This window comes from Dunckerocampus dactyliophorus, chromosome 13 (genome assembly GCF_027744805.1).
Source record: "Dunckerocampus dactyliophorus isolate RoL2022-P2 chromosome 13, RoL_Ddac_1.1, whole genome shotgun sequence".
Taxonomy (NCBI): domain Eukaryota; kingdom Metazoa; phylum Chordata; class Actinopteri; order Syngnathiformes; family Syngnathidae; genus Dunckerocampus; species Dunckerocampus dactyliophorus.
The window spans coordinates 1,471,221-1,499,053 of NC_072831.1; the positions used below are offsets into that span (position 1 = coordinate 1,471,221).

At 43.0% G+C, this 27,833-nt stretch overlaps 1 protein-coding gene across 2 annotated transcripts in view; it reads left to right on the plus strand.

Moving 5' to 3' along the window:
- The first annotated feature begins 177 nt into the window (after positions 1–177).
- Positions 178–27,833, plus strand: part of trip11 (thyroid hormone receptor interactor 11) — a 58,245-nt gene continuing 30,589 nt past the window's right edge. For both annotated transcript variants that reach the window (XM_054795432.1, XM_054795433.1), the window contains exons 1-12: positions 178–349; positions 507–760; positions 3,167–3,243; positions 9,687–9,797; positions 17,929–18,210; positions 18,284–18,355; positions 18,431–18,596; positions 19,481–19,810; positions 19,913–19,953; positions 20,015–20,113; positions 22,748–22,936; positions 23,037–26,027. In XM_054795432.1, coding sequence (XP_054651407.1) covers positions 622–760; positions 3,167–3,243; positions 9,687–9,797; positions 17,929–18,210; positions 18,284–18,355; positions 18,431–18,596; positions 19,481–19,810; positions 19,913–19,953; positions 20,015–20,113; positions 22,748–22,936; positions 23,037–26,027 — 4,497 coding nt within the window. In that variant the 5' untranslated portion in view covers positions 178–349; positions 507–621. The remainder of the gene's footprint in view (positions 350–506; positions 761–3,166; positions 3,244–9,686; positions 9,798–17,928; positions 18,211–18,283; positions 18,356–18,430; positions 18,597–19,480; positions 19,811–19,912; positions 19,954–20,014; positions 20,114–22,747; positions 22,937–23,036; positions 26,028–27,833) is intronic.

Consider the following 27,833-nt stretch of genomic DNA (forward strand, 5'->3'; position numbering starts at 1 on the left):
ACTGGTTTCCTTTTTTCATTTAGCTAGCGGTAGAGGGGGTGACTAAGTGAACGAGTCGACGCAGACGAGTACATGTGAGTCCCTATTGAGTTAAAAACTAAAACTTAAAAATTTCGAACGACTCGATCAAGATTCGCGCATCCGTAGTTGGTATCCCACAATGCACTACAGTTGTCCACGTCAAAGCTGACAGCCATCGCTGCTGCCGGGCCGACCATGGCTTCTTTTGAGGAGGCATTCTCTTGACGACTGTGTCGTTTGAACAGAGTGAGAAAAAAGCAAAAATCAGCTTTTGTTCTCGCTGCATGCTAACTTTGCGGTGGTCTTCAACACAAGGCCGCCACTTCCGGTATGAGCCGTTTGGCTGGTTTGTTGTCTGTCGTTGAGCTAGCTTGTTTTGACTCAGACTCGCTCGCTAGATTTTTCAACTCATTGACTCCCAACTAATGCCACTTGTCAAGGTGATTCATTGGAGGCTAACGTCATTTATGTTTCTGTTTTGACAGCCAAGCTTAATGATCTGGTCACTGAGCCAACTGAAGCTACGCTAGGCCAGGCGAGCCAACGTCAACATCTTCTCCGTGTGCTGTTGGTTTGTTTGGGTTGGATTCTTCCCCGAAGATGTCATCGTGGCTCGGTGGGCTCGGCTCCGGCCTCGGCCAGTCCCTGGGCCAGGTTGGCGGAAGCCTGTCGTCCTTCACCGGGCAGATATCAAACTTTACCAAAGACATGTTACTGGAGGGAGTGGAAGAAGTAGGAGGTGAGTTTGTCTCCATTAAATCCGGCCAAGTGTTCACAGCAGTTTTTTCATTTGAACCAACGAATCATGACTTAACTTTAAAACGCAGCTAATACTGTAAGTCATTCAAAGGGCCTGTTTGCAGAATAAAAAACAAAATGATCAAACTTCCAGCTTCCATGCGTGTAACTGACAGAGGGATAGTTGGCAGAGCTCCATTTTAAGATGTCTAGCGAAGCTGCCCTCCATGGGCAAGCACAAGACACATTTTTTCCTTAATATTTCAACTTCATTGCACTGAAAAATTACATTATTCTTGTAAAATTAACTTTTTCTTGTTGGACAACTTTTTTCTCTTAAAATTTTGACATTTTTTTAAAGTTACAGCAGATTTTTCCATTTTTGCTGTATGTTAATTTTTTAACATTTTTTTGTGAAATTATTATTTTTAGAATGTATCACGGGCCGAACTTTGGACACCCCTGATAAGGGTTGCCACAAGACGAGACGAGGTTGGATCTACGGGATGAGATGAGATTTTAACATTAGTTTTCAGAAAAGTACAGTGAAAAAAATCACAATATTACTGCATTCTACAAATTAAATTTGTACTACGTCACCTTGTATTGCTCCTCATGAGGCTACACTCTTCTGCACCGTGTCTGTGTGTGTGTGTGTGTGTGTGTGTGTGTGGGGATGCTAGCGGGCCCGCCTCCACCCACCGAGACAAAGAGACTGTTTGACTGACAAAAGGGCTCACTCCGTTCATGCTTTTGTTGTAAAGAAACAAACCAATGCACAGAGTAAACCCACGTCCTGCCTGTTTGGAGGCGAGAGACGAGGAAAACAGACACGCATGCAAATGCAACCGACTGAGGCCGGCAAAATGATCGATTTCATTTAGAATTATTGCGTGATTAATTAATTTATTGTCTTCCCAGGCCAGTTATGTTCTTCCTCCTTTTCTTGACGAAATGCCTTCTTAAATTGATCGAAAATGCACTTTGGACATATAATTATGTGTTGTAATGTTTCGAAAGATGACACTGGCGATGTAAAAAAAAAAAAAAAAAGCCAATTCCATCGGCTTGGTTTTGACTTAAATATTAAAGTATAAATAAACACATAAATGAAAGCATAAAGCACAATACCCAATATAGGTGACATAATTACACAAAATAAGACATTTAAGACATAAATAAGACTTGTGTGTTGTTGTGTGGCTATAAATGTGTTCCTGACGGGAACTGAGTTGCAGGCAGGCAAGAATTAATTTGTAGCTTGGCTTAGGTTATGTTTTTTTAGGGATATTTATGAGGGGTCATTGTGCCTGTTGTGAGATCATTCAAAGCTGCAATAGAAGCGATCAAGTCTGGTGCTTGTGTGTCTCATCCAGCATTACAGTAACATTGCTGACACCTAGGCTATGTTCACACTGCAGGTCAATTCCAATTTTTTTTTGCTCATATGTGATCTGTATCTTCATTTTTTTTTCATGTCAGCGTGAAGAGCACAATTCGCAGTTTTTAAATACGACTCAGGCCTCATTCGTATGTGGATATAAATCCGATATGTATGCGATGCGACTGCATTATGAACGGTCAGGCCACTATATCCGACCAACACGTCATCGAAAGGTGTGTAATGTCGTGCCTACCGAGACCTTAAAGGTACTCACGGATGTAGGCAGTCATGGTAAGGCGTGGTTTATCGTGCAAAAACATGGATAAAGGTAATCACCGATGTAGGCAAACGTTCTTATTCTCATCTGAAATTATACATTTATAAGGTGTTAGCGAACCATTTCTCGTCAGTGTCTCACCACACCTGCCATCTCGCATCTTTATTTACAAATTTTTACATAAAATTAACAGTTTTGTACTCTTTGTTGTTGTTGAAAACAGCTCATTAAATAAATAAATAAATCCTACAGATTATTCGTCCTCATAAAACATTGGCTGACACAGCAGTGGCATGACACCGCGGCGAACATCCGCCTCTCATGCAGCCCAAGGCCACAGCTTCAAACCCTGGATGTGGGAGGAAACCCACGCAAGCACAAACTCCACACATACTCATATCCTCATGTAACCTTGCAGCCTTATTGTACTCAAATGTCCTGACTGAACCCCAAAGCACCATTGCACAGTCAGAGCGCTGAGAACATTGACTTCTCATTGCCAACGCAGAGCGTCCAGCAAAGAGTTGTGTGTGGAGGGAACCGCTCTAGTCCGTTACAAAGAGGTCCATGTCTGGACGCTGATGTGCCACAATTGAATGTTAAGATTCCACGTGCCAATCTGTTTCTGCGCAAATACGCTTGAGCCCGATCAAGCCTACTTTAGACTAACGCAGGTGTTTTTATTTAAAAAAAAAAATGTTTTACTATTATGTATCTTCTGCTTGTTATTCCCTGTGTGAATGCAGACGCTGCCACGGAGCTGCAGGTGTCCAATTCCAAGTTGGCAGATGTCCAGGCTGCCTTTGCCTCCCAGAAACTTGAGGTTGGATTTCTTGTTTCATTCCACCAAGACAAAGAATTCCTTTTCTTATCTAAAAGAGTAAAAAATGAATTACCCGCCATCATCATAGATCAGGGGTAAGGGTGTCACAAGATCTTGCGTGATTAAAACGTGACAGGATTTCTCGTTCAGAAAAAAAAAACGGCCTCATGGGCATCAGACCTGGGACGATAATAAATAAATGAATTAATCACACAACAAGTGAAAGTGAACTGGCCTCAATACACTCCTGAAATCTTAAGACTTAGAATTTTTATTTTGCTCATTTGGATTTTAATGAGGTTTTAAGTAGAGCTACAATATGCATTTGGAACTTGTGATTTAAACGAAAACAAAAAAAAAAATGAAATAGTTCATCACCTGATGAAAAGTTTAAGACCACAGACTATAAAAGCCAAAATCTGCTCAAAATTGTAATTTTCTTTCGGGCATTCCCCCTGTCATGCCCTCCTGATGGTGAAGCTAAGAAGCTTTCTCTTTTCCAACGTGGTGGGATTGTGGAGCTGCATAAGCAAGGCCTCTCGCACCGTGCCATGGCTGCTGAGGTTGGGAGCAGTAAATCAGTCATTCTACATTTTTGGAAAGATCCTGAGTATTATGGAACAAAAAAGTCAAGTGGTAGACCCAAAAACATCACACCTGCGCTGAGCCGGAGGATCCGATTGGCTGTCATCAAGACACAGGGCGGTCTTCCACCCACATGAAGGTCCTTACTGGTGCCGACTGCAGCGCAATAACCATCAGACGCCATCTGCGGGAAAAGGCTTTAAAAAGACCTCGTCTCATTCAACGCCACAAAAGTGCCCGTTTGGACTTTGCCAGGAAGCATCAAACATGGGACATTGAAAGGTGGAACAAAGTTTTATTCTCTGATGAGAAAAAATGTAACCTTGACGGTCCAGATGGCTTCCAACGTTACTGGCATGACAAGGAGATCCCACCTGAGATGTTTTCTACCCGGCACAGTGGAGGGGGGTCCATCATGGTCTGGGGTGCTTTTTCATTCAGTGGAACACCGGAGCTTCAGGTGCTGCGGGGTCGTCAAACGGATGCAGATGTTGGGGCGGGCATCCCTCATGACTGAGGGCCCTCGTGTGTGTGGTACCAGCTGGGTTCTTCAACAGGACAACGCTGCAGTTCACAATGCTGGCTTGACCAAGGACTTCTTCAGGGAGATTAACATCACTCTTTTGGACCATCCTGATTTCAATCCCATAGAGAACATTTGGGATGGATGGCAAGGGAAGTTTCTAAAAATGGCCATCAGTTCCAGACAGTTGATGGCCTTGGTGAAGCCATCTTCACCACTTGGAGCAATGTTCCCACTAGCCTCCTGGAAACACTGGCATCAAGCATGCCCAAAGCCATTTTGGAAGTGATGAACAAGAACGGTGGAGCTCCTCATTACTGAGTCCTACTGACAACATTTTTTGTTCTGGTTTGCACAGTTTTTGTTATTTTTTGAGCAATGGTCTTAAACTTTTGATCAGCTGATAAACAGCCTATTTCAGTTGAATTGTTTTCAATAAAAGACTTTTTCAAAGTCCTTTTTGTCTCACTCCCCCTTCTTGTTTTGCATATTGAAGCTCTACTTAAAACCTCATTAAGATCCAAATGTGCAAAATGCTAATTCTTTTGTGTTTTGTTTATATTTACTTTGCCTTGGTAAGTGCTGACTGTCGGGACAAAGGCTCCGCTGCACCTCCAGTGGCGTTTTTCTCCCCCCCAGTTGGGAAACTGGACAGGTTGGTTGTGTTTGAGGTGCACATGCAAGTTGATCGTATTCCTCCTCTTTGTCACCACTACTTTCCAACAAACGCCAAATATCGGCTTGTTAGTGTTCACGCCAGTCCTTTTTCATTCTGTTGAAAACTGAAATATTCCCACACAGGGGCTTAGAAACCATTGCTTTCGCGCCTTAATTACATTGTAGTGATGTCATTTATCTTATTTATTATGTATTGTGTAAAACTAAGACATGAATAACATCAAATTAGAATGCCGACCCACCATCAACCAGTTCAAGTTCCAGCCAAGTTTTCCCAGAGAGAATATTACATGGCTGTTTGACGTGTGCGATAAAAGGCAGTGCTAGCATGAATTAACTTGAGACAAATGTGCACATTAGCACTCAATAAGTCATCCAAACTTACCTTAATGCATTCCCACGTAGTATCAGCATTTGACACCAAATACGAGGTGAAAGAAAAATGGTAAAAATACAGTAGTAGTCTATCTGTGCGGCATGAGATAAAGTTAGCACACCCACAATGGACATGCGTATATACAATATTGTTTCCACTTTTAAAATAAAAATTCCAGAGGAGTAGTTCACTTAATTAGGCAGTTTGCTGTTAGCCCAATGTTTCATAAGGTCCGCAAGGTGGGCCAACTCAAAGCTGTATTCCAGTTCTGTGGGCCAGATGAACCAGCAGCGTGGGCCGAATTTAGCCCCCGGGCTAAACATGTGCGCAAGCGGCTTTGTCGCCACCAACTGTGACAAAGAGACTGACTGGCTATGTTTACATGCAGTCAAATAACCCTATCATAACCAGAATATTAGCAATAACCCGGTAGCGCGCGGCCATGTAAACACCAATAACCCTTTTGGAAAAACCTGAAGATGCTCATCTTCCGTTTTTTTTTAAAAACCCGAATGTTGTCCCTGGGTTACTCGTTTTCTAACCTGAAAATCTGGTCGTGTATACGCCTATAGGGATATCCCGATCGAAAGGAACATTAATTTGTGTTCTGCGCATGTTCTATTCGAAAGGGATCTTGTGTCGTTGACAGGAACTACTCGTAAACATGACGACACGCAAAACCTCACACTTTTGGAGTGTGGTGAAAGATAGGAACATGATGTCTTTTGTTGATGTTAGAAAGTACCTCAATAGCCTAATCTATCAGAAGGTGAGCAAGCAGTTAAACGTAGCAGGGTTTCTATGAACGCATCTTCAAAAGTGTCCAGGGGGCTCTGGAGATATAGCATGGATGTGGATGGCACAGCTCTGGCCCCATTTCCTATTTCTTCACGTTCTCGCTTTCCATTCATTAAGAAAGTGATACAGTATCGTGTCAAGTACTGCCGTCAGTAGCAGCATCGAAACGCAAACAAAGGCATCCATTATCTGCTGTGCCGGTGTTGTTATTGTTGTTTTTGGAAACAGGAAGGAGAAGCGGTAATGACGCGCATTGCGTCATGACGTTTTCCGTGCAGGATTTTGTTTGTTTGTTTGTTTGTTTGTTTGTTTGTTTGTTTGTTTTTTCACATCACGCATGTAAACGGGTTATTCCGAATGTTTCAGAAACCGGAATAATGACATTGACTTTAACCCAAATTTTGACTGCATGTCACTCTTATTTATTCCACTATATAACCAACACTCCCAGGTGTTGAGACTGATGCACAGAGTGAATCCTCTTGTCACCCAACCTGTTTGGTCGAGAGAGAGGAGGAAAACAAGCATGCATGCACATGTCAATATGTAGAGGCTGGCAAAATAATTGAGCTGTGCGTGTAATTGATTTATCGATGATCGTGACAGGCCTACCATAGGTGCATGTTTGTCGTTGTCGGCTGTGTCGACAATACTTCCATACTGTCTTTGTCCAGCTTTGTCTCACCCATCCATACTATAAAAGCCAAAATGAACCATTGTTTTCAGCTTTCTGTGACTTCCGCGGCGGAAGTTCTGCACAACTTTCTGCCACTCTGGCCAGAGCACCTCCTGAATGGCATGTAAAAATGGTGATGCCACTCACCGCAGAGCAACAGTGAAAGATGTTCGATAATTGCATTGACAGTCATATCAATAGTCCATCGTAAGGTAACACATTATAGTTCAGTATATCGACATCACACTCCTAAAAAAGTTCAAGTATTGTATTGTCTTGTCAACCCAGTATTGTGTACTGCCTCGTCTCGTGAGTGTATTGAGACACCCCGAGAATAAACATATATTACGCAACAATTACAAGAAGAAAGTTGAAATATATATATAAAAACTGGAAAAATGGAGACCCAAGTTGGTACTAATAATGGTCTTTTTCACCTGTATCACAAAGCTGAGATGCAGTTTTTTCTTGAAATATAAATATAACTTCTTAGCATAAGTGGCCCTTACATTTTTCACTAAAACGTTTGGACATGCTGCAATAGATTGTAGAAACCTAGTGTCCAAATATTGTGGTTCTTCATATTTACTCAGCGACAGAGTGCCAGGTGTCAGTGAGGGATAAGCCGTTTATTGGAGGGAGTACTTTATTTGGACAGAAAATAACTCACACGACAAGGCGATGCTGGAAGTTTGGTCCACGGGACAAGATTTTAACATTAACTTCAAGAAAAGTACAATGAAAAATTTACTTTTTTTTTTTTTTTTTACCGAGTCATAAAACAATGCAGGTGCATTTTGAAATCTTTATTGTCCCACAAATTCATGCACAAAGATATTGTCAACATTTTTTCAGACCAAATAAATCACTGTTATGATAATATATAATAATAATACCGCCCTCTGTTTTTGTCTCATCTACTTGTCTTTATTCATGTCAGGGCTGTCCAGCTGTCTCTTGATATTTTGATTTTTTTAAAAACTATTTGTAATAAAAAAAAACAATGTTATACATACACGCAACAAAAATATAAACGCTACACTTATGTTTTTGCTCCCATTTTTTATGAGATGAACTCAAAGATTTACATTTTTTTCCACATACACAATATCACCACTTCTCTCAAATATTGTTGCGTCTAAATGTGTGATAGTGAGCACTTCTCCTTTGCTGCGATCATCCATCCCACCTCACAGGTGTGCATATCAACATGCTGATTAGACACCATGATTAGTGCACAGGTGGGCCTTTGACTTCCCACATTAAAAGGCCACTCTGTTTTGTTTTATGGGGGTGGGAGGTCTGGGGACTCAGAAAACCAGTCAGTATCTGGTGTGACCACCATTTGCCTTATGCAGTGCAACACATCTCCTTGGCATAGAGTTGATCAGGTTGTCGATTGTGGTCTGTGGAATGTTGGTCCACTACTCTTCATGCCAAGTTGCTGCATATTGGCGGGGACTGGTGGTACACGCTGTCATATAGACACGACGCCACACACGCTGTCTGCCATCTGCCCTGAACAGTGTAAACCGGGATTTATCCATTGAGAGAACACCTCTAAGGCACACCTGTTCACTAATCATGGTGTCTAATCAGCATCTTGATAAGGTACACCTGTGAGGTTGGATGGATGATCTCAGCAAAGGAGAAGTGATCGCAGATTTAAACAGATTTGTCAACAATATTGGAGAGAAATTGTGATATTGTGTAGGTGGAGAAAGTTTTAGATCTTCGAGGTCATCTCATAAAAAATGGGAGCAAAAACAAAAGTGTTGCGTTTATATTTTTGTTGAGTGTATATTTAAAGACAAATATTTTATTTATTACTATTAACATTTTAGCTTTTTCAAAGTTAGATTATGTCCTTTTGCTCAGTTTTTCCACTTTTGCTGGGTTTTTCTGTATTTTGTTTATGCAATTTGAGCCATGTTTCACACATGGCCTCTGCGCCACACGTTGGACACCCATGCGAGGATTGTGTCCAAGCGCTGCCTTCTTGGCACTGTTGGTCAAGGGCTGGGTTGCGTTGTGGAGGGTTTTTTCCAGCTTTCAGACGTGCATTGCTCACTCCAGCTCGTCTGCTCGGCAGATTCTTCACCTGTGTTGATGGCTGGTATTTAATTACAAAGTAAATGTATGACACAAGAAACACTTATATGGCCACCCTTACTGGCTATAGTGACCATGTCGCTAAATTATCAACACCAATCTCTTCTATGTATGAGGTGTGTTATGATTGCGGGTGCTTCAAAGTGATCCAAATGCAAGGACCGTCAATTGAAGTGCTCAGTGATTAAGGGTGCAGACAAGTCCGAACATCTACGTGGGTTTATCTGACAAATCTTTAAGTAGAGTTGATCAAATGTAGAATTACTACAGCTTCTGTTTGGACATCAGCAATTAGCCAACAGCTGTTTAACTCCGATGGTGGGGGGGGAGGGAGATACATCCACATGTCACATAATTACTGTTTTGTAATTATGTTCTACTTTTTTTTTTAAATTTTTGACAGCGAGTGGTAAATTAGCAGAAATTACATGTATTCTTTATGGTGTTTTTATCAGTGACGTCATCGGGATGACACCTCTCACTTAAAGCAGAGTAAACAAACGCTTCTCGAGGTAGATGGTCAACTGCTAGCAGGTTAAGCGTGCAGTTTGCATAGCAGGAATTGTTTTACCGGCTCTTCTGCTTGCTTATCGCTTGGCTAAAAGCCCACAGTCACACGGCAGATGACACTCATCCTGTTCACAGCACAGCGAATAACATGTTTTGTGTGTGTTTGTTTTTGTTTTTGTCCACAGTGCGAAAGGTTGAAAAAGCTGCAGGCGGAGCTTGAGGAGAAGCTGGAGGCGTCGGAGATACAAATCAAGCGACAGTCGGATGAGTACAGAGCCCTTCTGCAACAGAAAGATGTACGTGCTTGGATGTGAGCTTTTCTTCTTCTCTTTATTGCATCTGAGGCTGTTGCATGAGGAAATGGCATCGACACAACAAGCTAACATTAAGGAACAGCTCTGCAACTAAGCATTATTTTATTAGTTGACCAGTCAAACGGTTATTACTAATATGATCTGATGTACACTTTTCAGTCCCCGTTGAACGAGTCAAACCAAACCATACTCTAATCTGGTGGTTCTCAGCTGGTTCAGCCCACCATCACCCCTCAGAGACAAGCGGCGATCCAAACTGTGGAATTTTTCCAAGTCAATCTTCTCAAATATCTTACAATCAAAGTGCTCATGACACCAAAAAAGGTTTGGGGCAAAAACAACCACAAAATGAAAGTACTCACTTAATATGTGAAGAATGAAGTGGTCATTTTGACACGAACCGATGCCGTCTTGGATGTGATGTCACCGCTAGACTACGCTCCCTGAACCAGATTCTAACACACGCAGCCATGAACTCACAGCAAAGCCAATGAAGTGACATTCACAACAATAACACGATAAGAACATTCACTGATATTGTGTTGTATGTGTGATAAAACGTACAAAAAATGGCTACAAGTATGTTTTTTTTTTTTTTTTTTTTTTTTTTTTTTTACTGTTACTATGTGACACATACAACTGCAAAATGAAAGACCACTTAGCCCTGGAATGAAACCCCATAGTATTATTCTAAGATTCGTAGAATAGATATCCTAAAAAAAACTAATTTGGACTGTCAAAAATAACACGATAACGGCGGTAACTAAATTTAATTAATTACATTAAATATTTTAGTCTAATTAATGCACACGCACCAGAGCAAACGTGCCTCTGTTATGACGGCAGACTGAATCACAGTGGAGCTTCCCCACACACTCACACAGAGTCTGATGCCCTTTTAGAACTTCATTCTGACCTTGACACGTCAACAGCAGTACAATTCCAACACCATATACTGTATTTATCTCCAACTCACACACTCCTCTATAGTCAGTTCATCCTGGGAATGACACCTGCTCATTCTCAATGCAAGAAGCGAGATGCATTCAGGGACACTCAGAATATCACAAAAACGGCTTTATAATGTGTGCATGCGTGTGTGTATGTAAATAGGAAGATAAAGGAAAAGCATGAAGTGGATATTCTTATCACTCACTTCGTAACTCTTAATTCGGGTGTACAATTTTCTATATTTAAGCATGCTGGAAGATACACTGAAAAAGAGTAAATTTACCTGAAATTACCGTATTTTCACAACCATAAGGCGCACCGTATTAAAAGGCGCAGTCTCAGTTCCAGATGCTATTTCTGTATTTAACACATACACAAGGCGCACCGTATCATTGGGCGCAGGTATGCACGCTAAAACATACCGTGTCGCTCAGAAGTCAGTGAGGAAGTGACAGTGCTTTATTTGTTTGGACAGATTAGGCGCAAAACTCTCATTCAGTTTATCAAACCCACTTGAAATCAGGACGGTCATCACTTAACACAACAGTCTCAGTCATGGTGCACAACTAAAAACATGATACAGCAACGCAAAAACAGACAAGACACTATCGCTATTTTTACAGAACAATAACTAACAACTATGTAGCTCAAACATGTAACTTTAAGAGCATTTGCACCAAAACACTACCGCAAAGCACGCTGGGGAACAGGAAGTGCTCCCAGTGACGCGACAATATGCTAGCATGCTTGCTATTCTATGTTTTTAAAAAGCCAGCAGAAGCAAAACAAAGTTCAGTTGCACTTTATTGAAGTACAGTCAAACTTGTCTATAGCAGCCACTAGAGGGAGTCTGCAAAAGTGGCCGCTATAGACAGGTAGCCTCTATAGACAGGTTGGCGTCCAGTTTGAATGTTGACCAGTAGAGGGGGGAAAAAAAGGGAAAATAATAATAATAATAATAATGTTGACCAGTAGAGGGCACTGTGGACTGCGGATAAAAGTTGTACAGCACTACTAGACTTGTTATTATCATGGCTCATGGTTTTAATTCATCCTGAACATGCATATGAGTCAAACAGTAGGACATCACATAGTACAATTCACAATTTTGCATGTCCAAAAAGGAGTAGGAAGAAGCAAAGCTTATTTAATCCTACCCCTCATCAGTTTCACATCAGTTGCAATACATTTATTCACCTCTTGTTCTTCCAAGTGTACTTTGTAGGTCTACATGACAATGTAGTGCAATCATAGCCAAGGTTTTTACTTACTAAAAGGAAGCTAGAGGCTTAATAATAACTGATAGAATATATCCACCACCCACAGAACAAAGCTGTGCTAGTAATGTCTTACGCTTGTTTTTAATATTTTACTTTTTATACGGCAGAGTGTCATTACAGCTGTGAATGATTGTGACTGAGCTAGGACTCAGTAATTAAAGTCTACACACGACGGCTTCATTGATTGAAAAAACAAACTTTTTCGTGCATGAAGCTTCTACTTGAGTCTGTAATTTGGCCGCTATATGCGGTCAGATATTGACCAAGGGAGACAAAATGGGTGGCCGCTGGCCACGTTGGACAGGTGACTGCTATACACAGGGTCTATAACATGTACATTTGCTGCAGGGGATTTTTCAGGGGCTGCTATAGGCAGGTGGCCGTTCTATAAAGATGGCCACTAAGACAGGTTTGACTGTATTTGACAATGTACTCAAGTTATTTTTGATCAATCCTCAGCCACAAATCCATCAAAGCCCTCATCTTTTGTATCCCAAATGAACAGCGGAGCAAGTTCTCCATCAAACACGCCAGGTTCCCTCTCGTCATTGTCAGAGTCAGTCTCGTTGCCGTGCGGCGCCTCAGAAATGATACTCAGGAAAAGTTCCCGGGTTGCGGGGTCAGCAGTCTGTCGGGAAGCCCAGACTTCCCTGTCCCTGTCCCCGGCCACCTCCTCCAGCTCCACCGGGAGGACACCAAGGCGTTCCCAGGCCAGCTGTGAGACATAATCCCTCCAGCGTGTCCTAGGTTTGCCCCGAGACCTTCTCCCATCTGGGCATGCCCGGAATACCTGACCAGGGAGGCGTCCGGACTAGATGCCCGAGCCACCTCAGCTGGCTCCTCTCCATGTGAAGGATCAGCGGCTCTACTCTGAGCTCCTCCCGGATCACTGAGGTCCTCACCCTATCTCTTAGGGTGAGTCCAGCCACTCTACGGAAGAAACTCATTCAGCCGCTTGTATCCACCATCTCGTTCTTTTGGTCACAACCCAAAGCTCATGACCATAGGTGAGAGTGGGAACATAGATCGGCCAGTAAATTGAGAGCTATCTAATTGATCTTCTTTGTTATTTATTGTGTAAAACAAAGACAGGAAAAACATCAAATTAAAAACGCGAAATGAATACAGAGCCACCTTCCACCAGTATGAGCCTGGTCTTTGTTTTTCAGAGAGGTTGTGTACCGAACAAATATATACGTTAGCACTCAATAAGGTCATCAAACCAAAGGTCATCAGTCTTTATGCATTCCAACATAGTATCATACAGTATATTTAGGAGCAAATATGAGGTGGAAGAAATAGGGTAAAAATACAGTGTAGTAGTCTATCTGTGCAGCATGAGAGAAAGTTGGATGTTGCATTCAAGGACCGTCAAACAAAGTGGGTCAAGTTGCATAAAACATGCAAAAGCTGTGGGATTTGTAACTCTATTATTTTTTTAAATAAAATAATGGCCACATTTCTAAAATTGATATCCATTTACATCAAATTTCATGTAGTTGTTTACAGATGTTTTTATTTTTTTTAAGTGTGAATCGTGTTTTTAATATACATGGGTTTTTGGATCGAATCGTAATCCGTGTATTTAGATGCGTATCGAATAGTTTACCACCGAGAACTTAATTCTATCTGCAATTAACTGCTATTAGTTGTGAGTTAACTCAGGACTAAATAACAGGAAAATGTATCATGTAATATTCAGATATTATGTTGGCTTGCCGTCAAAGCTCACTTCTGGTCACTTGATGGCAACAGGTTGGTTTCCGAAAGCAGTGGTTTGCTCGCCACTCTGGAAGCCGTTTTCAAAGAATACCGTTTCTGGGCACCCAGAAGGCCATTTCCGCTAACCTGAGCACTGCAGACCTGTTGAGTCGTTTGTAAAGTGGCTCCACACCTTACTCTTCCCCTCCCCGCCTGTGAAATGAATATAGATACTGTACCTGTAATGTATTCTTGTAATTAGCATAGAATTTGATACTATAGTTGACCATTTTAAAATAAAAACTTAATAGTACATAGGGTAATGTGAGGTGTTTTGAAATCAACACATTGTTTGCAAAATCGTAATCCGTCATATTTACTAACTATTGAAAATTTCAATCTGTGACCTTCAACTCTCACTGGATGGGTTCGCAGACGAGTGTGAAACGGCCGGGAACAGGGTGTCCAGGTCGGGAAATGAGATCCTGCACCAGGTGGAGGAGTTTAAGTACCTCGGGGTCTTGTTCACGAGTGAGGGAAGGATGGAACGCGAGATGGACAGGTGAATTGGTGTGGCGTCCGCAGTGATGTGCATCGGTTCGTTGTGCAAAACTTTCAATTTACCGGTGGATCTGTGTTCCTACCTTCACCTATGGTCATGAGCTTTGGGTAGTGACCGAAAGGACAAGATGGTGGGTACAAGTGGTTGAAATGAGTTTTCTTCTTGGGCTGGATCATCAGATATTAATTTTTACAACGTTTTGTGTCCTCTAGGCGACCTACAAGGTGGGCAAATAAAATGTTACCATTTTTTTAATCCCACACAAGTTGAGAACTTATTAAAAAGTTGTATTTACAGATTTGTAACAAAAACATCAAATCAACATTTGATACCAAATGTTTCCCACTTTGCCTTTTGTTTTCTACACAGTTCAATAATTGATGACATGTTCAATCCACACTCCTCTTCTGTGGATTTCAACTACAACACGTAAATTGAAGTTTGTGATGATATTGCCACACGTTCTGTGGGCATACCTGAAGGAGAGCGTGTATTGCAGCAACCCACAGACCATTGAGGCCCAGAAGACCAACATCCGTCAGGAAATTCGGAGAATCTCTCTTGAGTTGTGTGGCAATGTCATCACAAACTTCAATGTGCGTGTCATCAATTATTGAACTGTGTAGAAAACAAAGTGGGAAAACTTTGGCATCAAATGTTAACTTGATGTTTCTGTTACAAATCTGTAAATACAATTTTTGAATAAGTTCTCATTTCAAAAACTTGTGTATGATTTTAAAAGTGGTCACATTTTATTGGCCCACCCTGTACAAGTGCATCACTCTCAGGTGCCTGGTGTCTTACCAGGTAGGAGTGGGAATCTCTGGCCACCTGACCATTTGATGCAATTACGATTCAGAGGTCTGCGATGTGATGATAAAACGATTATCGATGCATCTTTTTTTATAGTTTGTCTTTTTTTTTCCATGCGTAACTTTTTTCCCTACGTACAGTTGAAGTTTACATACACCTTGGAAAAAAAATGTTATCACAATTTTTAACGGGTTACACTTATGCCACAAATATTGTTTTCTTATGACAATATATTTCAGATGTCTACTTCATTTTCTTGATTGATTTATTGACAGTTACTTTATTCAAGAATTATATAACATAGTTTGACATTTTTCTGAAGTTCAGCGGCTCAAATGTTTACATACACCTCCTCCAACATGATTTAATACTTGGTTGAACCACCTTTTGCCTTGATAACTGCCATCAATCGCTTGGGATAACTGTCTATAAGCTTCCTGCAGTAGCTTTCCGGAATCTTTGGCCATTCCTCTTGGCAGAAAGTGTACAGCTGAGTCAAATTTGATGGTTTTCGTCTACAGACACGTTTTTTGTTTTTTTTAGCTCAGACCAGAGATTTTCTATAGTCTTAAGGTCAGGGCTTTGTGAAGGCCAGTCCAGGACCTTGATTTTCTTGTCTTCGAACTATTTGGTCACAATTTTGGCTGTGTGTTTAGGATCGTTATCCTGTTGAAAGATCCAGTTCCGTTTCAGATTCAATTTCTGGGCTGACGTCTTGACGTTGTTCTGTAGAATCTCAATGTAATGCTCCTTTTCGTGATGCCTTCTATCTTCTGGAGTGTACCAGTGCCAGACGAAGAAAAGCAGCCCCACAACATGATGTTGCTGCCACCATGTTTCACAGTCGGTATCGTGTTCTTCGGATTGAAGGCTTCACCTGTTTTTGTTGTGGCCAAACAGTTCCATTTTGGTCTCGTCAGACCAAAGAACTTGCTTCCAGAATGTAGTCTCCTTGTTCACATGTTCTCTTGCAAACTTCAGACGGGCTTTGCGATGCTTTTCTGTGAGTAACGGCTTTTTTCTGGCTTGTGCAGAACTCGTTTAACAGTGGAGACAGACACATCTTTGCCAGCTGCCTTCAAATCATGACAGAGCTCCCTCTTGGTGGTTGTGGGACTCTTCTGCACCTTTCTGACGATGTTTCGCTCCTCTCTTGGCGTCAATTTCTTCTTCCTTCCACTCCTTGGCAGGGTAGCTGTTGTCCCAAGCTTCTTGTACTTTGCAACAACGGTTTGAGTGGTGGGTCGTGGCACATCTAATTGCCTGGAAATTGCTCCAAGTGACAATCCTTCCTTGTGCAACTCCACTATACGCCTTCTGAGGTCTTGGCTAAGTTCCTTCGACTTCCCCATGCTGCAGAATTGTCATAGTGGCCACCTAGCACTGGGGAGTGGCCTTTTATACATTCAGGAGGGCTATGGCATGGTTATGTAAATATCATTATGTAATAAGTCATCAATGAGGTTGTCACTTGGTGGCAGTGGACCATTACCAATGATTACATAACATTATCTTACCATCTATGACTGGAATTGAACCAGGTTATTCAGTGTATGTAAACTTTGACCCATCACGATTTTGACATTTTCCATTAAATGGGCTAACAAATTTATCCTTTCATTTTAATCTATGAAAGAGCATTGATAAAATGAAGGTGACACTGTGCCCAATTATTACCATGAGCAGTTGGATTCAATTCTTTGAAATTAAAAGGTAAAATTAGAGTTGAATATTTTTGGGTCAACTGTATGTGAACTTCTGACCTCAACTGTATAATTTCTTTTACAGTTTTGACTCACTGCGTGCTACTAAAACAAAGCATATTTGTAATGATCCACAATTAAAATAAACATGAAACAGATGAATTTGCTTCCATTATTTTTCAATAATTGGAACGTTGCATCGACCGACATATTTCCCATCGCACAGAACCGGCAGGAAAAGTAAAGTGCGCCAGTGGCAGCATGTGTAAAATTAACACAAACTTCAGCATATTCAGAATAACCAACATAAAAGAAATCAGCCATTATTCATAAATAAATTATAAAGACTTCTGAATTCAAACAAAAATCCTGCGCATAGAACATCTGGCAAAAATAATATTTTTGCTGTAGAGCAAAGTCAAACAGCTTTTATGCACAGTATAGATTACTTACTCAGCAACTCTCATATAAGAATAATGCTCGCAGACATCAGAATATTATGAATAAGCAAAAAAAAGGTTTCCCTTTTTCACAAATGATACAAAAAGTACAAATGAATAGGCAGCAAGAAATCAACATGCCTTTGCAACATTATTGAACAGCTCAGCCATATTGGCATCCGTGTGGCTCTCATTCATTCCTCTCGTTTGTAGCCCATGAGACGCTAGCTTAGGTATCACCTGCTCGATGGTTCTCTGGTCGGCAGAGACTTCAGCTGGCTGTTTTTCCTCATGGTCGGGGTGGAGATGTGCTACGGGGTTTCTAATATTTGTCGTGTTCCAACTTATTTGAAGCTTGTATGACAAAGCTTGCGTATTGCCCCTCTAATTTTTACCTTCAGCTACATGAAAGATTCCAGACGCTCACTTTAAGGCCAGCGTGTGCGGGTTGGAGTTTACACTCAGCCATTCTGGTAGCGTCTTAGGTGGACCACCATAAACTGTCCGGGCAGCACTTCCGCTTTTCGTCTTTTTGTTCCCTTTTTTTTTGTTTGTTTGTTCCGTCAGCATCGATTATTGACATTTATGTGTTGATTTATAATAGTCAAAGTCCGCATCGCGATGCATCTAAGAATTGAGTATTTCCCCCACCCCTTTTACCAGGTGGAGATCAGTCACCTCAAGGCTCGTCAAAGTGGCCTCCACGAAGAAGTCCAGAAGCTACAGAGGTCCGCCCAGTCTGCGTCTTCCAGCCCCGCCGTGCTGCCCGTCACCACAGCTTCCTCCTCTGTCACCACGCCCTCTTCGATGTCTCACCACCAAGGCTTCCATGGCGACGACATGGACCTCAGTGACGTCATCTGGTCCCAGCAGGAGATCAACCGGCTGTCCTCAGAGGTCACACGTCTGGAGGCGGAGGTGGCGCACTGGAAGCGGATGTCTCAGGTGATGAGGATAATGATCATTATTAGGTCAATGAAGATGTCACAATTTTTCCCCCCCCCCATTGCTCTTCAAGGCATCAGCAGCAGCAGCAGGGGCAGGTAACTTGGACCAGGGTGACATTATCAAATTTCAAAGAACCGTAAAGGTAATGGGGTTTTGTTTGCCTCCAATTAAGTGCAAAACTTGTGCAACTGTTTGTTTGACTGCGCGGGGTCCACAGGAACTGCGGGACGAGATGAGCCGCGAGGTGGACGAGCACCAGCACGAGCTGGCCGCCCTGCAGGACGCCCAGCGCCAGAAGATGTCGGACCTGAGCCGGCGCCACAGGGAGGAGCTGGCGGAGTATGAGGAGAGGATAGAAGAGCTGGAGGAGCAGCTGCAGAGCGGTCAGTTTGACATCAGCAGGAATGAACATGGTGTTAACACCCAAAATGAAGTGCCTTGTTTTCAGGATGCACTGATAACTTTTTACATCTATAATTTCTATGTAAATTTAGATGTAAGTGTAGTTTGTCAGGTAAGAAGGACTCAAAACAAAGTTGGATTTGACAAGCTATACCTGTAGATTTGTCCTAATCAAATATCATGGCATCACTAAAGCAAAACTTCCCCTTTTTAAAATTATTTTTCCCATCATCCACAATCCTTATGTGAAACACGTGTTTTTCCTTTTTCTGTGCGTTCTCATAAGAGAAAAACAACTAGCATGAGGGAGCTAACAATGCCCGTAGTGGGACACACCTATTCGGACCATAAAGGCCTTTTTATAGGAAAAAACAAATGGCAACAATCTTCCATTTACATAACTGACCTGAATATTAACCAAGCTACAGCGACATTGTTATCATAGGACAGGGGTCAGCAACCCGCAACTCCGGCGCCTCATGCAGCTCTTTAGCCTCCTTGCTGCGGCTCCCTTGATTTTTCTTGAACACCGAAGTGGGGGACTTGTGCATTTTCGAGATCAATGCAACATATCCGACTCATCGCAAATCCGTGCATGCACCTAGACTGCGTTGTGACTGCTGATTGGATGGATAAACGAGGGGTCAATGTATTCCTAAAGTGAGAATTTAGTCTCTATTGCCAAACAGAAAGCACTGTGATCAAGGTTGATAAAAACACAGCACAACTCTGTCACAGTGTATTTCATGACATAATGTTTTAACAGTCCACAAACACAAATTAAACCTTGGTGGAGGTCTGCCCTCTGTTGTGGCTTCTGTTGTGCACGTGTGTCTTTGTGAATCTTCCACATATTCTCCTGCAGGCGCTGGTCCTCCCGCCAGCTCTCCACCAGGTGCGTCCAAATTGCTCGAGATGCAGGCCACCATCGATGCCCTGCAGGAGGCCACGGAGCAGAGGGAGACGCGTCTGTCTGAGCTGACCGCCAGCCTGGAGGAGGCTCAGAGGAAACGGGCCTTGTTGGAGTCTGAGAAAGATGACACCGTGGCGGAGAACGCCGGTCTGCTGGAGAACTACGCCCGCTTGCAAGCCTCCGTGGAGGAGCTCCAAACGCGGGTGCAGGATCAGGAGGGGAAGGCTCTGCATAAAGTCCAACTGGACCACGAGATCCAAGTGCTGCGGAAAAACCTTGCAGGTGCTGTGTCTTGAATTTCACCCAGAAACTCCATTGTATTAGTCCTAAATGCCCCATTTGCTCTTGTTTCATGTTCATCATTATTCTGTTTTTCATTTTTAGCTGCAGAAAAAGAAACTGAGAGACTCAAGGGCCTGCTAGGGGTAAGGTGACAATGGAACACATTCCGTATTATATCGTAATGGCTTTTCTGCAATGATTCAGGCAGAGGAAAAAGAGGAAGTTGAGCATGCTGATATCTTAGAACTGAACACCATCATTGGCACGCTACGAGAAGAGAAGGAGGCGCTTCAGCAAGAAATGGTGTGTTTATCTTTTAGGAAAATTATTGTTTTAGGCCAGAGGTGTCCAAAGTGTGGCCCGAGGGCCATTTGTAGCCCGCGAAACATAAAAAAAATAAATTAAAAAAAGGGAAAACATCAGTAATTTTACAAGAATAAAGTGAAAATTTTGTTGTAATCTAAAAAAAAAGTTGTGATCGAACGACAAAAATTCATACTTTTACTAGACCGTTGCGATACACTCCTGATCAAAATCTTAAGACCAGTTGAAAAATTGCTAGAATTTGAACATTTGGATCTTAATGAGGTTTTAAGTAGAGCTACAATATGCAAAAACAAGAAGGGGGAGTGAGACAACAAGCACTTGGAGCTTGTAATTTAAACCAAAAAACGATCACCTGATCAGAAGTTTAAGGCCGTCACTCAAAATAACAAAACTCTCCAAACCAGAACAAAAACCTTCCTCAGTAGGACTCAGTAATGAGGAGCTCCACCGTTCTTGTTCATCACTTCCAAAATGGCTTTGGGCATGCTTGATGCCAGTGTTTCCAGGAGGCTAGTGGGAACATTGCTCCAAGTGGTGAAGATGGCTTCACCAAGGCCATCAACTGTCTGGAACTGATGGCCATTTTTAGAAACTTCCCTTGCCATCCATCCCAAATGTTCTCTATGGGATTGAAATCAGGATGGTCCAAAAGAGTGATGTTATTCTCCCTGAAGAAGTCCTTGGTCAAGCCAGCATTGTGAACTGCAGTGTTGTCCTGTTGAAGAACCCAGCTGGTACCACACACACGAGGGCCCTCAGTCATGAGGGATGCCCGCCCCAACATCTGCATCCGTTTGACGACCCCGCACCACCTGAAGCTCCGGTGTTCCACTGAATGAAAAAGCACCCCAGACCATGATGGACCCCCCCTCCACTGTGCCGGGTAGAAAACATCTCAGGTGGGATCTCCTTGTCATGCCAGTAACGTTGGAAGCCATCTGGACCGTCAAGGTTACATTTTTTCTCATCAGAGAATAAAAGTTTTTTCCACCTTTCAATGTCCCATGTTTGATGCTCCCTGGCAAAGTCCAAACGGGCACTTTTGTGGCTTGAAAGGAGATGAGGTCTTTGAATTTGTTTTTTGTTTTTTAAAGCCTTTTCTCGCAGATGGCATCTGATGGTTATTGCGCTGCAGTCGGCACCAGTAAGGCCTTAATGTGGGTGGAAGACCGCCCTGTGTCTTGATAGACAGCCAATCGGATCATCTGGCTGAGCACAGGTGTGATATTTTCTTTTGGGTCTACCACTTGACTTTTTTGTTCCATAATGCTCAGAATCTTTCAGAAAATGTAGAATGACTGTCATACTGTGTTGAACCTCAGCTGCAGTGACACGCTGCGAGAGGCCTTGCTTTTGCAGCTCGAGAGAAAGGTTCCTAGCTTTAGCCTTCAGGAGGTCACGACAGTGTGAATGCCTGACAGAAAATGGACATTTTGAGCAGATTTTGGCTTTTTTTAGATGGTAAACTTTTTTTTTTTTGTACCATAACGTTTAAATAAGAAAAATGGCGTTATTTCTTAGAAGTTGTATTATTATGAGAAACAAACAAAACAACAAATAAAGTGGTAGGAAAGTGTTACGAGAGTAATGCCAAAATATTATGGGACTAAATTCAGAATTACAAGTAAATAAAATAATAAAAGTTATAAGAACAGCAGTGGAAATTGAGAAGAGTGCTGTACTTTTATGAGATTAAAGTCAAAATATTAAGAGAAAAAAGTTGTATTCTAACGTGAAAAGTTAATGAATTTTGAAGTTTTTGAATTTTATGAGAAGAAAATTGTAATATTATGAGGAAAAATAATGTCATTTTAGTCAGAGTTGAAATATTACAGGAAAAAAAGATGGGGGGGGGGGGGGGGGGGTTGAGTCGTAATATCAAACAAAAAACCCAAAAAGTTATAATATTTGGAAAATTTACATTAGTTATAATGTTACGAGAATAAAGTCCAAATATAAGGGGAATGAAGTCATTACGAGAATAAATTTGAAATAGTTGGGGGGAAAAAAACATATATACAGTATATATATATTAATGTATATTAGTAAAATATTAAGAGAATTCTAACGAGAAGAAAAGTCACAATTTTACGAGAAAAAACACGTAATATAATATAATGAGGACAAATAATATTAGTAAGAGTTGAAACGTTAAAGAAAACGTGTTTTCTTGAACAAAATAAAGTTGGAAATTTTGAAAAATTAGGTTGGGGAAAAAGTTATAATATGGGACTAAAGTCATGGCATTACGAAAAGAAAATTGTTTTTAAAAAGAAAAAATATATTGTTAAAAATTATATTACAATAATAAAATTATATTACAATCATAAAATTACCATTATAAAAGAAGATTAAGAAGAAAGCTGAAATATTTGAAAAATGTAAAATACAAAATCAGGGAAGAATAGACGGAATTTGACACTAGTAATAGGCATTTTCACCAAAATTGAAGTATATACAACTTCTTAACATATTTACAAAATAACAGTGTGAAAGTTGCATCCTTTCATTTTACACTATGTGGCCCTCGCTGGAAAAATCTTTGGACACCCCTGTTTAAGGCATACTGTGCATGAAGAAGGAATTGCATTCATCTTCTTTTTGTCGTAGGTCAATCTACAGCAGCTGCTGAACAAACCAAGTGGCGAAGGAGGTCCACTTACCGAATCTGAGGCACTTGAAGCCCTGAAGGAGGCACTGGAGGGACGAGAAAAGACCTTGAAGACCATAGAGGAGGAACGTGACACCCTACTGACTGAACTGGAGGAACTGGACCGGCAAAACCAGGAAGAAACACAGGTCAGCCTGAGCTCAGCCCCCTTGAGAATAGTCAAACCAATTACAAAATGTGAACAATTACAAAGGTATCGGTAATAAATTTGTTTTTGTTGTTCTCCAGCATATGATTTTGGTGAAGGAGCAACTTTTAGGGCAGCTAAAGGAGGCCGAGGCCGAGCTCTCAAGACTGAACTCGGAGCACAACACGACTAGAAACCAGAAGAGGGCGCTGGAGCAGAAACTGGAGACTCAGAAAGAGAAAACTAGGCAAAGTGCCTTCACGCTCAACGACCTGCACATGAGCAAACAGCAGCTGGAGGCCACTGTCAGGGAGTTGAAAGACAAACTGGCACAAGTTCAGGAGAAGAGTATGGAGGCACACAGAGACATGGCGGAGCTGAAGAAGAGCTTGCAGGAGAGGGAGGAGCAGCTACTTGCCGCAAAAGAAGAGATGAGTCGGATGGCGAAGACTGGAACAGAGCCTGGACATGCTGCAGATGAACTAGCGAGGAAGGAGCGAGAACTTTCAGACCTCCAAAGAGAAATGAGCGACATGAGGTGCTTTCAGGAGAAAGTGATGTCTGAGGACTACCAGTTGAAGATGGAGAACAGAAAATTGAAGGAGGAACACCAGCAGGCTGTGACTAAAGCAGACGACTTGAACTTACAGTTGAGGGAAAGTCAGGCTGCCATGAGCAGGACGCTGCGGGAGAAGGACACCCGCATCCAAGCCCTCAAACTGGAGAAAGATCAGCTTGAGGGCGAACTGCAACAGACTGAGCGCTCTCTCTCCGAACAGGGCAGACAGTACCAGCAGACCATCGACGAACTGACCCGAGCCCGCTCCATGGATGCCTCGGCTTTACAGAGGGAGCACGAGCGCACTATCAAACTCAACCAGGAGAAGGACGTTGAGATAGCTCAGCTGCGGCGAGACGTGCAGCAGCTGGCGTCCGATCACAAAGACACCAACGAGATGCTCGCCATTACTGTTGCCGGGCAGAAGCAGCTGACAGATTTGCTCCAGGAGAAGGACACGTTCGCAGAGACTGTTAAACAAAATGCTGCAGACATGCAGGCGGAGCTGCAGAAGAGCGTTTCAGCCACAAGGAAGGAGGCCGAGACGCTCCGACTGGCGCTAGAGGAAAAGGACAAACAACTGTCGGGAATGAAGGAGGAGAACAGCCATTTGAAAGAGGAGATAGACCGGGTCCACGATCAGCAGAGCAGACCTCAAGTGCCTGCCGAACCTCGGACCCTGGACATCATCACCGACCTGGAGGCCGAGATTGCCCAGCTCAAGTCCTCAAGGGGCAGCATGGAGGAGGAGGTGCAGGCTCTGAGAGGATGCCTGGAGGACAAGCAAGCCTCGCTCCTCAGGTCTCAGAGCGAGCTGGAGCAGGCTCACACTCGCTACCAGCAGACCACGCTCAACTACGACAGACTTGTCCAGGCCAGAGACGAAGAACTGGCTCGACTCCAGCAGACCGTGGACAGGCTCAGCGAGAGTCCAGATCTTGCCGTGTCCACCACGGAGCCGGGAGACGTCATACTGCAGGAGGACAAGACCCAGTCTCTAAACCAGGAGAATGGCACAGAGAAGCATGACCTCTCCAAGGTTGACCTGGAAAGACTGGTGAGGGGCATGAAGGAGAAGGAGACGGAAATTAGCCAGCTGAATGAGAAGAACCTGTCTCTGACCAGGCAGCTGGACCAGCTAGTGGTGTCCCGGGACGAAGTGGGTAAACTGTCCCAGATGATCCTGCAGAAGGATCTTGAGATCCAGGCGCTTCATGCGCGAGTCTCCATAGGCAGTGGCGGAGGCGGGCACAGTCAGGACGTACTCTTCCTCCAGCAGCAGCTGCAGGCGTACGCCGTGGAGAGGGAGCAAGTTCTCGCCGTGCTCAATGAGAAGACCCGAGAGAACAGCCAGATGCGCTCAGACTATCACCGCCTCATGGACATCATGGCGGGAAAGGAGGCGGCGCTCCTGAGGCTGCAGCAGGAGAACCAGCGGCTCTCCAACATCAGCGATCCATCAGGAAGTCAAGAGATGTTCAAGGAGACTATCCAGAACCTCTCTCGCATCATCCGGGAGAAGGACATCGAGATTGACGCACTGACTCAGAAATGTCAAACGCTGGTGACCGTGCTGCAGTCCACAGGGGGAGACTCTGGTTCTGGAGGTGTCAGCAGCAACCAGTTTGAGGAACTGCTGAAAGAGCGCGACACCCTCAAGCAGCAGGTGAAGAAGATGGAGGAGTGGAAGCAGCAGGTGATCACCACGGTCAAGAACATGCAGCACGAATCGGCCCAACTGCAGGAGGAGCTGATCAAACTCCAGGCTCAGGTGTCAGCTGATGGCGACTCCAACTCCAAGCTTTCAGTGGACTACACCAGACTGATCCAGAGCTACGAGCACAAGGAGCAACGAATCGGCAGCCTGAGTCTAGAACTAGCTCAGGTCCAGCAGGCCCTTAGCCAGCTCAGCAGCACTAAGGACCTCCTGTTGGCGCGTCTAGATCTCGCGGCACCAGCCCCTGAAACCAAAGATGCTCCGTCAAGCATGGCAGATCCTCCAAACCACCAGACCACCAAACTATCGGAGGACCTGGCATCTCTTCAAGCACGACTGGCCGAGAGGGAGAGCTTGATCAGAACTCTTCAGGAGAACAACCACCGCCTCTCCTGCTCGGCCTCCTCCTCCGAGAGTGAGCACAGGAGCCATGCCGCTGAGGTGCAGCAGGTCCGAGCCAGCCTGGAGGCCCTGCAGAGGTCTGTCAGGGACAAGGACCTGCTCATCAAGACCAAAGGCGACCAGCTGGCTCAGGTCAGCGAAGTCCTCCGCAACCGTGAGAGCGACAACGAGGTGCTGAAGCAGGCCGTCACCAACCTGAAAGAGCGCGCCCTCATCCTGGAGTTGGACGTGAAGAAACTGAAGGAGGATAACGAGCTGGTAGCGGCACGTTCCGGGGAGAATGAGTCCGAGTTCAGGGCGCTGCAGGAGACCAACATGCAGGTGTCGCTGCTGCTACGGGAACGTGAGTTTGAGCTGAGCGCCGTGAGGGACAAAGCTGCTACTGTGGAGAAGATGCTGAAAGACAAAGAACAGGTCAGCTCTCTTCTTCTGACCATTGTGTCATTTACCTTACCTCAGGGGTGTCCAAGGGTTTTTGCGGCGAGGGTAACTTTGCCTCTTTGCTATTTTTTTAAGATATGCTAACAAGTTATATACACACTCAACAAAAATATCAACGCTTATGTTTTTGCTCCCATTTTTTATGAGGTCAACTTAAAGATCTAAAACTTTCTTCACATATACAAGATCACCATTTCTCTCCAATATTGTTGACAAATCTGATTCTAGAGTTTTATTGTCATATGCATAGTAAAACAGGCAGTTATACTATGCAATGAAATTCTTATTCTGTTCATTCTCCCAAGAAAAGAAAAAACACAAGAAAAAGAATAAGAACATAAGAAACATAGTGAGCACTTCCCTTGGCAACCACAACAGTCACCTTTACATGAGGTCATCCGTGCCCCCCACTCTACAGACGTGACGAATCAACTTGGGCCAAATCAATCTGTTGAATTAAACAGTGCTAAAACAAAAAAACACAAATCCATAAAGCCTGCCGTGCTTGAATTCAATGCTTCATTTCCTCGTTCCGATTCAAATGATTGATTACCTTTTTAAACGATGTTAGATCAGTTTATCTCGTCCTGAATGGAAACTTCACTGGACACAGATCGATGTAGTTGCATCTTGGGAACATAAATCAATGCATCGACGTATCAATGAATCGTTACACCTCTAGTAGAAGTAGAAGGCATGGTTGTTCACTACATGGTGACAAGCACAAAGAGGAAGAACTTTTATGTTGTTTATATTATTGCGACGGAAAAGAAGAAAAAAGAGATTGTCTACTCGCCCATTGAACAAGAATCAACAAGACAAAGGGGCATATAATTTCTTGTCTCTTCCAAGGGCGGCAACCATTTCTTTCCCAAGATTTGACAATCTGTTGATCGCGGTGATCTTTGAGCATAATCATAAAGATGTCTGTATTTTCGAGCCTCTGCCACCAGGAGCTATTGCTTGTCCGCCATGTTTTTCCGCTTAGTAAAACATTTCCTAGATGCGCGTTGCAGAAAATTTGTGCCCTGTGGACGCCCCGTGGACCTCGCAGATGTGTCAAGCATAAACCAAGCTTAACTTTTTTCACTAGGAGCACAGTGGCCCTTAACTTAAAATTTTAGGAGCGCACACTGAAATCAATGTGCAAAGTGCATCTCACAGTGTGAAGGTACGGGACACATTTCGTCATAGCTTGCCTCCACATAGCAAAAATTGAGTGGAAATGAATCATTTAATATCCATTTTCAGCATTTCTGCATCTGTCACTGCACAATTGTAGAGGTAAAAAGTGATACTGTAACTATAGGAACAAGTTTTCAATTCCGTGAAAACATTACATCTCATAAAACGTAAACCGCGTATTCCACACCGAGTTGTTTATGCAAATGAGCTGACGTCTGCGTTGACACACAATGTCAACTTGAAAGTATTTCCGGGTTATTTCTCCGTTTTTTTTTCTTTTCAACATTCAAACAATACCAAAAGTATGACGGAATTTTAGGGCCACATTTGGGAAACAACAAATCAGAGATTTTGGGAATAAAGTCATATTATTAGGAGAATAAAGTGGTAATATTAGGTGTCAGAGGGAAAATAGAGCATAGCTCTTCAGGAAGGAAGGAGACTTTCCTTTTGTTTCAGGCAAGCCTTTATTCATAATGTGGCAGCAAAACAGAGCAGTTGAGCACAAACAGGTTACCGTGTCCAGCCCTTCTCACTTCTGCCTTCCTTACACCGACCTCTCCACATGCGAAAGGTCACGTAAGTACCCCCCTT